The sequence below is a fragment of the Mobula birostris genome, chromosome 2 (genome assembly GCF_030028105.1).
Source record: "Mobula birostris isolate sMobBir1 chromosome 2, sMobBir1.hap1, whole genome shotgun sequence".
NCBI classification, from domain to species: Eukaryota; Metazoa; Chordata; class Chondrichthyes; order Myliobatiformes; family Myliobatidae; genus Mobula; species Mobula birostris.
The window spans coordinates 169,824,087-169,836,167 of NC_092371.1; the positions used below are offsets into that span (position 1 = coordinate 169,824,087).

Sequence of the window (12,081 nt, forward strand, 5' to 3'; positions counted from 1 at the left end):
AAAAAAGTAGTGAGGTAGTGTACATGGGTCATTGTCGATTCAGAAATCTGAAGCGGTGGGGAAGAATCTGTTCCTAAAACATTGCATGTGATCCTTCCTGATCAAGCCCTTGGTTGGCAGTGTAGTTCATACTGACAAGTTCTAATGATCAGGAATGCACTGAAAAATGAATTACCAGAAGCAGATTCAAAGGAAATAAAAAGCTGCATTTTAGTAGCACTGTTCAGTCTCTGGTTTTCCCAGAATAATTTAGAGCCTATGAAGTCCGTTTTTGAAGCATAGTCACTGATTTAGTGCAGGAAAAACAGGAGCCAATTTGCAAATTCCTACAAACCACAATGTGATAACAACCATATAATCTCCATATTTGTCAACATATACTACCCTGAGCTTCATTTTCTTGTGGGCATTCACTGTAAGTACAAAGAAACATAATAGAATCAATGAAAAACCACACACAACAGAGGCAGACAAATGATGACTGGGATCTGCAAGTGAAGAAATTGAGGATCCAGTTGCACAAGAAGGTATTGAAGCCTATTGATTAGTTTTGAGTATGATTGTGTTGAATATAGAGCTGCCGTCAATGAAAAGCATCCTGATGTAAGCATCTTCACTGTCCAGATGTTCTAAAAGGGTTGAGTGAAGAACCAATGAAATGGCATCTTCTGTTGACCCGTTGCAACAGAATGCAAATTGGAGCGGATCTAAGTCGTTCCTCAGGCAAGAGTTGATGTGCTCCATCACCAACCTCTCAAAGCACTTCCTCACAATGGATGTAAGTGCTACTGGATGATAGTCATTGAGGCTATAGTTTTGATAAACATTGCCCAGGGCACCATGCTCCTATTCAGGACACAATCTACCCGAGAAGGCTGATGGTACCTGAACCATATTGCGAGAATGTGGTAAGTGCATTTGCACCGACTGATTGTGCAGAGTCGTTTGGGCCTTCTACATGTGCAGGGCTCTCTCTTTTTGCACAGGCTTTCAAGTGTGCATGATCCTTGCCTCTGCGGGCCCATTCCAACACTATGTTGCCCTGTGTGTACCGTTGCTCACATGAATCAGTAAAAACCTTTAATTACATTACTCTGCTGTCATTCTCACTCCACGCATACATAACAGGGCCTGTTTAGCAGCTTTCGTAAAAACAACATCTCCAATTGTATGTGTTTTTTTCCCTTATTCATATGCTGGAGTGTCAGAATCACTTTTGTGTTCCAATCTCTGGAATAGAATTCATAACCTTCTCAGTGGTAACAATCCATACTTCTGAAACTTAGTACATTCTTAAAAAAATGGATAAAATTGTGGAAAAGTTAAATGAACACCATTCAGTGCAAAGTCAAAGTAAAATTTATTATCAGAGTACGCATGTTACATAGCATGTTAGGGAGCATCTATGGAGGGGAATGAACAGTTGACAATTTGAGCCAAGACCCTTCATCCAATGAAAGGTGTCGGTCCAAAACATTGACTATTTATTTCCCTCCGAAGATACTACAAGTGTGGATGTGAGGATTGTGTTGTCAAAGCCCTGGAGAGGTCCTTAAAACCACAACCTTCTGAGCAGAAGCAGAGGTGTTACCACTGAGGCACAGCTGATGCTACAAAACAAAATTAAGATTATTCATAATCTTGTAGGTACAAGAGCATTTCCATGTACATTTTATTAAGGTTGGTTAGATATTGTTATTCACTTACCCAGGACTAACAGAAAGCATCAATTCTGATTCATCATTGTGCTGTCCTCCAGATCCAGTCTTAACCTTTGTGAAAGACGTAGCCTGGGTACTCTGATGTATTATTTCTCCATCTTCAAACATAAGGTGAAGTCGATAATTAATTGTCTTTATCACAGCAAAAAGGAGAGCTATCAAACCACAGTAAATTCCAAGAGCGACCTTGCTAGGAGATGCAGCCTGCAAAACAGATCAGAAAGATTCAGCGAACAAGAGCTTCGTTGTCTTTTAAGGACTGGAAGAGTCAGCATACAGAGAGGAGATAGAGAGGCTTGTGAAGTTGTGTGAGAACAGCAACCCGAGTCACCACTTAGACAAGACAAAAGAGATCATTGTGGACTTCAGGAAGGCACAGTCTGATTCCTTGCAGCTCCCATACTACACAATGCCATTCAGTGCCATTGCACACCAATGGCTCTGCCGTGGAGAGAGTGAAAAGCACGAAGTTCCTTGGGGTGCACATACACTTTCTGAGGAGAGTAAAGCATTCAAGGCCCCCATGCTAACAGCTTTCTGCAGGACACCATCAAGAGTGTCCTGTCTGGCTGCAGCATTGTGTGGTATAGAAGCTGTAAGGCATCAGACCGCAAGACCCGACAGAGGATAGTGAAAACCGCTGAGAGGATCACCGGGGTCTCTCCCCCATTTGTGACACTTATCAGGAGTGTTGTATACAAAGAGCTCAAAGCATTGCTGAAAATCCTTACCACCCACCACACAATCTCTTTGACGCACTAGCATCAGGAAGAAGGTACAGGAGCATCAAGATTAGACTGCCAGACTGGGTAACAGCTGCGAGACTAATGAATACCCTGCTATCACTGAAGTCTTATCACTACGACAGCAAGCTGTTAACAGCTTATTGCACTGTCTTCTGTTCACTCTTTACTGTGCTGCGGACTACATGTACTTCAAATTATATTTTATTATCTTATTTGTGGTAATATTTTGTTTAAAGTGCTCTATGTGCAACATGGTTTGGTGGAACATTGTTTCATTTGGTTGTATATATGTGCAGTCAGATGACAATAAACTTGAACTTGAAATTGTATCACTTCTGGTTCTTTTGTCAATCACCTTTAATCTGGTCGCTGAATACAATCTTTCACGATTGCTCTGCTGAACAGTGAAGAAACCCATTTTTTGGGAATGCTGTTAATATCTATTATTCCATGTACAGTTGATCGCTGAAGTACTGAACAGTCTCCTTCTACCCGAGACCTGGAGGTGCTTTTGTTGGTACTGGGTTGTTGACTTGCTGGAGAGATCAGGATCCAGCACTTCTCAATATTAAGTGACCTGTCCTCTAAGCTTCACGACAAAATGCAGAATGATCAAAAGCAGAGTATGGGATGTCAGCTACTGCACTTACTTTGTTCCTGTGTACTGTCACCCTTGCTTTTTCAAACAGAGAGATGAAACATAGCAAACTGTGAAAGAAGGGCCAGGATAGAATAATCACAGTTACTTGGATGAAAATTTTGCTTTGGGTGATACTGAATCTGTGTTGTCACAAACAACCCTAATCAAACTTACACCAGTAAATCCCTCTGGAAAAGTTGCCTCAGTGCTGTCTGCTCCATCATAATCAGATTACTCCAACTCCCCGCTAGTCATACTCTGACTAGTCACCTTTGTGGACAAGACACTTCATTCTGACATACACTCTTGCAGTCCCTGTCACTGTCCCAACCCTTGATCCTCTGCTCCCCATCTCCCTCAGAATCCCTTCCCCCTTAACAAACAAAAGGTAGTGGATACAGCCCAGTCCATCACCGGTAAAGCCCTCCCCACCAATGAGCACAGTTGCAGGAAAGCAGCATTCATTGTCAAGGAGAGCCACCATTCAGGCCATGTTCTCTTCTCGCTGTTGCCACCCAGAAGGAGATATAGGAGCCTCAGGATCCACACTAGCAGGTTCAGGAACAGTTATTAACCCTCAAACAACAGGCTCTTGATCCAGGGGGATCACTCACCCCAACACTGAACTGTTCCCACAATCTATGGTCTCACTTCCAAGGATTTTTCAAATCACGTTCTTGATATTTATAGTCATAGTCATACTTTATTGATCCTGGGGGAAATTGGTTTTCGTTACAGTTGCACCATCAATAATAAATAGTAATAGAACCATAAATAGTTAAATAGTAATATGTAAATTATGCCAGTAAATTATGAAATAAGTCCAGGACCAGCCTATCGGCTCAGGGTGTCTGACCCTCCAAGGGAGGAGTTGTAAAGTTTGATGGCCACAGGCAGGAATGACCTCCTATGACGCTCTGTGCTGCATCTCGGTGGAATGAGTCTCTGGCTGAATGTACTCCTGTGCCCAACCAGTACATTATCTAGTGGATGGGAGACATTGACCAAGATGGCATGCAACTTGGACAGCATCCTCTTTTCAGATACCACCGTGAGAGAGTCCAGTTCCATCCCCACAACATCACTGGCCTTACGAATAAGTTTGTTGATTCTGTTGGTGTCTGCCACCCTCAGCCTGCTGCCCCAGCACACAACAGCAAACATGATAGCACTGGCCACCACAAATTCATAGAACATCCTCAGCATCGTCTGGCAGATGTTAACGGACCTCAGTCTCCTCAGGAAATAGAGACAGCTCTGACCCTTCTTGTAGACAGCCTCAGTGTTCTTTGACCAGTCCAGTTTATTGTCAATTCGTATGCCCAGGTATTTGTAATCCTCCACCATGTCCACACTGACCCCCTGGATGGAAACAGGGGTCACTGGTACCTTAGCTCTCCTCAGGTCCACCACCAGCTCCTTAAGTCTTTTTCACACTAAGCTGCAGATAATTCTGCTCACACCATGTGACAAAGTTTCCTACCGTAGCCCTGTACTCAGCCTCATCTCCCTTGCTGATGCATCCAACTATGACAGAGTCATCCGAAAACTTCTGAAGATGACAAGATCCTGTGCAGTAGTTGAAGTCCGAGGTGTAAATGGTGAAGAGAAAGGGAGACAAGATAGTCCCCTGTGGAGCCCAGTGCTGCTGATCACTCTGTCGGACACAGAATGTTGCAAGCACACGTACTGTGGTCTGCTTTATTGCTTAGTTATTATGACTATTATTTTTTCTGTTTCTTGGTACTTACTATGAATGCCCATAAGAAAATGAATCTTATGGTAGTACTTTGTACATGTACTTTGAAAATAAACCTACTTTGAACCCCCTCCCTCAAAGCCAGTGTCAATAACCAGTTTTCACCCTGCTTTCGGTGAATGTGCATCCTGATTCTCATGTTACTTTTCTTTCTTTCTTTCTTTTTTTTTTTAAAAACAACTTTTAGGCTTTTCCAAATAGAAAAGGTCTTTCTTGGACCCTTGATCTCACCTTTGAACTCCTTTGGTCACAGCTTTTCCCACTCAACTCAATTTGTCTGGTCCTTGGATGAAGTTCCAAGTCACTGCATTCAATAGGAATCAGAAACTTCAAGCAGACACCCAGAAACTTCTTCCCCAGGGCAGAAATGGCTAAAACAAGGGGTATAATTTTAAGGTAATAGGAGGAAAGTATATAGTGGGGGGGGGGTATGTCAGAGATAAACCTATTACAGAAAGAATGGTGGTTGCATGGAACGCTTGTGCGGCCAGGAATGGTGGTATAGTCAGATACATCAGGGACTTTTAAGAAACTCTTATATAGACACATGAATGGTAGAAAAATGGGGAGCTATATAGGAGGAAAGGCTTAGTTTGATCTTGGAACAGGTTAAAAGGTCAGCACTACATCTTCAACCAAAATGACTGAACTTTGCTGTACTGTTCTACGTTGAAGAGCTTTGCTACCATCTAGAGTTGCCTATTCCTTCAATAGTGAGGAGTTATACACAAGTTAATAGAGCAGCAAATCTGGTTCAATATGGTTTTCCTGCACTATCAGTGTGCAGTTTGTATGCTCGGGCCATCCCCAACTTATGAATGGGCTCTATTTTTACATTCATATACAAATTGATTTTGGCTCATGAAAATGATTCCAGAAATGAGAAGATTAAACTATGGGGAGCATTTGATGGTTCTGGGGCTGTACTTGCTGGAATTTAGTATCTCATTGAAACTTACTAAATACTTAAAGGCCTTCAGTAGATAAAGTGGATGTTCAGAAGATGTTTCCAATACGTCGGGGAGTCTAGGACCAGACAGCACACCCTCAGAATAGAGGAACGCCCCTTTACAACAGAGATAAAGAGGAATTTCTTTAGCCAGAGGATAGTAAATCTATGGAATTCATTGCCACAAATGGCTGTGAAGGCCAAGTCATTTTAAGCATAGGTTAATATGTTCTTGATTAGTCAAGGAGTTAAAGGTTATAGGGAGAAGTCAGAAGAATGGGGTTTAGAGGGATAATAAATTAACCATGATGGAATGGTGGAGCAGACTCAATGGGCCACATGACTTAATTCTGATCCTATGTCTTATGATCCGCAAGTCAGAAAATACACAAAATCACTTGATATGGTAACCATATCTCCTCAGTATTTTTATGAATGGCATCAAAAGTACATAATTTGGCTAAGAAAGAATAATTACTAAAAGTGGAAACTAGTTCGGCCATTCATAGGAATTAGCCGCCTGGTGGTGTACTGGCATCAGCACTGGACTTTGAGGACTGGCTCCTTGCACGCTTTCCATCCGTGCTAGGATGAGCGTTGATCTAGGAACTCCGCCTCATAAAAAACAGACAAATGGTAAAGAAATAGCAGTTGCTACCTGATGCACCACAAGGCGCGGAGAGGAACTCAACAACAAATGTATTGGATGTTTGATTGTTACATCTAAAGATAAAGAGTAGCTGTATTTGTCACATGTACATTGAAACATACAGTGAAATGCATTATTTGCGTGGAGATGTGCCTGGCAGCCAGCAGTCAGCAATGCTTCTGACGGCAACATAAGAAGTCCACTACTTACTAACCCTAACACGTACATCTTTGGAATGTGGGAGAAAACCAGAGCACCCAGAGGAAACTCATGCGGTCACGGGGAGAACATACAATCTCCTAGTGAATGGTTTTGGCCCGAAACATCAACTCTTTATTCCTTTTCATTGATGCTGCCTGAGATGCTGAGTTCTTCCAACATTTTGTGTATGTTACTATGGGATTCTATTCACCTACACAACCCTTAGCACATCAAAAAGCATGCTTGTAAACATGTAATATAGAAGGAATTTGCAGAAACACGAGAGATTCTGTAAATACCGGAAATTCAGAGCAACACACACAGAATGCTGGAGGAACTCAGTAGGTCGGAGAATATCAATGGAGGGGAATAAACAGCCGATGTTTTGGGATGAGTCCCTTCGTCGGTCCTGATGAAGTCTCCAATGAGTTTTTATGTTCTGTTTCTAAGCCAAACTTGCCATACTTTCCCCTTACTTTATACCTCCTCTCCTCCTTCCCTCTACCATCATCTGCTCCACTGGCAATGTACTTTCTCTCAAACTTGTCCTCTCACCTAAACATGCATTTTCTTCCTTTAATCTTTTTCCAACTCTAACTGCCTTCTCATTCACAAGCCACTCAGCCCAGGGCAGCTCCTCACCCCATATCAGACTCCTGGCCAAACAGTTGAGGCAACACTTCACCTGTGAGTCTGTTGAGGCCATCAATTCCATCTGGTATTCCTAATGCGACCTCCTCTACACTGGTGAGACCCAACATAAATTGGGGGGGGGGGGGCTGCTTTGTCGAGCACCTCCACTTCATCCGCTCAAACAGGAATTTCCCTGTGGACAACCATTTTAATTCCTATCCCGACGTCATTCCCTAACCTCTGTCTTTGCCACGATGAGGCCACTCTCAGGGCAGAGGAGCAGCACGTCATATTCCGTCTAGGTAGCCTTCAACCTACTGGCATGAACATTAATTTCTCCTTCCAGTGATTTTTCCCCTCCCCCTTCTTCTATTCCCCACTCTGGCCTCCTAACTTGCCTATCACCTCCCCCTGTACCTCTCCCTCTTCCCTTTCTCCCATTGTCCACTCTCATTTCCTATCAGATTCCTTCTTCCCCACCTAACTGGCTTCAACAATCACCTTCTAGCTAGCCCTCCTTCCCCTCCCCCAATCTTTTTATTCTGGCACCTCTCCCCTTCCTTTCTGGTCCTGAAGAAGGGTCTTGGCTTGAAATGTCAACTGTTTATTCCTTTCTTAGAACACAGAATAGTACAGCACAGTATAGGCCCTTCGGCCCACAACGTTGTGCTGACCCTCAAACCCTGCCTCCCATATAACCCCCCCACCTTAAATTCCTCCATATACCTGTCTAGTAGTCTCTTAAATTTCACTAGTGTATCTGCCTCCACCACTGACTCAGGCAGTGCATTCCACACACCAACCACTCTCTGAGTAAAAAAACCTTCCTCTAATATCCCCCTTGAACTTCCCACCCCTTACCTTAAAGCCATGTCCTCTTGTATTCAGCAGTGGTGCCCTGGGGAAGAGGCGCTGGCTATCCACTCTATCTATTCCTCTTATTATCTTGTACACCTCTATCATGTCTCCTCTCATTCTCCTTCTCCCCAAAGAGTAAAGCCCTAGCTCCCTTAATCTCTGATCATAATCCATACTCTCAAAACCAGGCAGCATCCTGATAAATCCACTCTGTACCCTTTCCAGTACTTCTACATCCTTCCTACAGTGAGGCGACCAGAACTGGACACAGTACTCCAAGTGTGGCCGAACCAGAGTTTCATAGAGCTGCATCATTACCTTGCGACACTTAAACTCTATCCCTCAACTTATGAAAGGCTAACACCCCAAAAGCTTTCTTAACTACCCAGTCTACCTGTAAGGCAACTTTCAGGGATCTGTGGACATGTACCCCCAGATCCCTCTGCTCCTCCACACTACCAAGTATCCTGCCATTAACTTTGTACTCTGCCTTGGAGTTTGTCCTTCCAAAGTGCACCACCTCGCACTTCTCCAGGTTGAACTCCATCTGCCACTTCTCAGCCCACTTCTGCATCCTATCAATATCTCTCTGCAATCTTTGACAATTCTCTACACTATCCACAACATCACCAACCTTTGTGTCATCTGCAAACTTGCCAACCCACCCTTCTACCCCCACATCCAGGTCATTAACAAAAATTATGAAAAATAGAGGTCCCAGAACAGATCCTTGTGGGACACTCGTCACAACCCTCCAATCCGAATGTACTCCCTCCACCATCACCCTCTGCTTTCTGCATGCAAGACAATTCTGAATCCACCTGGCCAAACTTCCCTGGATCCCATGCCTTCTAACTTTCTGAATAAGCCTACCGTGTGGAACCTTGTCAAATGCCTTATTAAAATCCATATAGATCACATCCACTGCACTACCCTCATCTATATGCCTGGTCACCTCCTCAAAGAACTCTATCAGGCTTGTTAGACATGATCTGACCTTCACAGAGCCATGCTGACTGTCCCTGATCAGACCATGGTTCTCTAAATGCCCATTGATCCTATCTCTAATAATCTTTTCCAACAGCTTTCCCACCACAGACGCAAGGCTCACTGGTCTATAATTACCCGGACTATCCCCACTACCTTTTTTTGAACAAGGGGACAACATTCGCCTCCCTCCAATCCTCCGGTACCATTCCCATGGACAATGAGGATATAAAGATCCTAGTCAGAGGCTCAGCAATCTCTTCCCTCACCTCATGGAGCAGCCTGGGGAATATTCCGTCAGGCCCCAGGGACTTATCCGTCCTAATGTATTTTAGCAACTCCAACACCTCTTCTCCCTTGATATCAACATGCTCCAGAACATCAACCTCATTCATATTGTCCTCACCGTCATCAAGTTCCGTCTCATTGGTGAATACCGAAGAGAAGTATTCATTGAGGACCTCGCTCACTTCCACAGCCTCCAGGCACAGCTTCCCACCTTTATTTCTAATCGGTCCTATCTTCACTCCTGTCATCCTTTTGTTCTTCACATAATTGAAGAATGCCTTGAGATTTTCCTTTACCCTACTCACCAAGAGCTTCTCATGCCCCCTTCTTGCTCTCCTCAGCCCCTTCTTAAGCTCCTTTCTTGCTACCCTATATTCCTCAGTAGACCCATCTGATCTTTGCTTCCTAGACCTCATGTATGCTGCCGTCTTCCACTTGACTAGATTCTCTACCTCCCTTGTCACCCATGGTTCGTTCACCCTACCATTCTTTATCTTACTCACCGGGACAAATTTATCTCTAACATCCTGTAAGAGATCCCTTAACATCGACCACATGTCCATAGTACATGTCCCTACAAAAACATCATCCCAATTCACATCCTTAAGTTCTAGCCTTATAGCCTCATAGCCTCATAATTTGCCCTTCCTCAATTTAAAAATTTCCTGTCCTCTCTGATTCTATTCTTTTCCATGATAATGTTAAAGGCCGGGGAGCAGATCTGTGACCTGACCCAGTTCGTTACCTAATACTAGATCTAGTATGGCATTCCCCCAAGTCGGCCTGTCAACATACTGTGACAGGAATCCGTCCTGGACACACTTAACAAACTCTGCCCCGTCTAAACTCTTGGAACTAATCAGGTGGCAATCAACATTAGAGAAGTTAAAGACACGCATGATAACAACCCTGTTATTTTTGCACCTTTCCAAAATCTGCCTCCCAATCTGCTGCTACCAGGGGGCCTACAGAATACTCCACAGATGCTGTTTGACCTGCTGAGTTCCTTTAGCACTTCGTGTATGTTAAACTGTCTTCCATGTGTACACTTCCGAACCTCAGGTGGACAGAAACCTTGCCCCCATACAGATCACACCCTGATCCATATCCCTGTCCCTGCTCCCAGCCCCAGACATAGTCCCTACACTTCCTCCTAACCCTATCCTTACATTTACTCCTGGGTGACCCCAACACTGCAGCTGTCCCCTGGGTCTACAAATAGGTGACCCCCCCCCCCATATCACTGTCTCTGCATCTGTTCTCCACCCCGCCCGCCCATCCCTCAAGTCAGGACTCTTCCTCAGGCCCCACCCCAAAGTTACCACACCCACCTCAGGCTCCGCCCCTCATCCTGACAGGCACCACCCGTCTCCAGAACCCCACTCTTCGTAACATCAGGTCCCGCCCTGGAGTGCCCTCCTCCCAGGCCCCGCCCTCTTTTGCCCTCAGCTACAGCCCTGTCCCAAGCCGTCACCCCTCGGTGCCCTCAGGCCCCGGACACTCACCAGGTGCAGGACGAACGGAGCTCCGAGCAGCGCGATCCATACGTACAGGTGGAAAGTATTGGAGAAGCCGCTCTGCTGCGGCTCCAGGTAACAGCCGCCAGTTATCGCCGCCCACACCCCCCGCCGAAGGATTACAGCCAGTTGCCAGCCCATACCGGACCCTGTGTCCGTCACTGGCCGGGGACTACCGGGCCGGGCTCCACACCATCGCCACCGCCATGTCGCCGGCTCTGTTTCCTTCCCATCATCCTTTATACTGCAGCGAGGCGGGGTTACTCCCGGTCATCCCGTTGCTGTGGCCCCCTGGGTCTGAGATCGGTCATCTACCTGGTTCATCGTTCTCATTTCTCCCTCCCTGGCTCTCCCCCACTTCGCCCCACCTCTTCTCCCCCCTTCTCTCGCACCCCCCCCACTTCTCGCCCTGCCACTCTCCTCAACACCCCCCTTCTCACAACCCCTCTTCTCCTCCCATCCATCCCCCTCCTGTTTAGAGCATTCCTCCTCTTCTCATACCCCCTCTTCCCACGCCCCCACCCCTCTCATCACCACCCACTCCTCTCGCCCCACCACAACTCTTCTTCCTCCTCTTCTTCCTGCTTCCTCTTCTCCCCTTCTCCCCACTCCCCCTTCTTCCCCCTTCTCCCCACTCCCCCTTCTCCCCTTCCCCACCACCCCTCTCCCCTTTCCCCCACCACCCCTCTCCCCTTTCCCCACCCTCTCTCCCCTTCTCCACCTCCCCAACACCCTCTCCCCCTCCCTTCCACTCCACACCCCCTCCATTCCCCCCTCCTCCCTCTCCACTTCTTCTTACCCCCCCCACTCCCCTTCACCCCCCCTCCACAGCTTTGCCATCCTCTGGCTAAAGGAATTCCGCCTCATCTCTGTTCTAAAGTGATGTCCTTTTACTCTGAAGTTGTGTCCTCTGGTTCTAGACTCTTCCACTATTGGAAACATCTGAATTTGCTTCCCTTGAAAGGTGAAGCAGCCTCTGTGGAAATCAATGCCCAGAGCCACAATGGTGTTAGTCCTGGATTCAAACTTCAAATCCTAGCCAATATCCACTAACAAACCTTAACACCCCCCCTTACAAGCCTTATCATTTCCTGTAAGTCACCTTATGTACAGATACTCCAGTGCCTTTATGG

The 12,081-nt window shown here is 45.7% G+C and overlaps 1 protein-coding gene across 1 annotated transcript in view; it reads right to left on the bottom strand.

Annotated features, from left to right (window-relative positions):
- LOC140211013 (pecanex-like protein 2) overlaps positions 1 to 11,207 on the bottom strand; it is a 270,987-nt gene extending 259,780 nt beyond the window's left edge. The window contains 2 exon segments of the mRNA XM_072280359.1: positions 1,708 to 1,925; positions 10,937 to 11,207. Of these exon segments, the coding sequence (XP_072136460.1) occupies positions 1,708 to 1,925; positions 10,937 to 11,089 (371 nt within the window). The 5' untranslated portion in view covers positions 11,090 to 11,207.
- Positions 11,208 to 12,081: the final 874 nt, after the last annotated feature.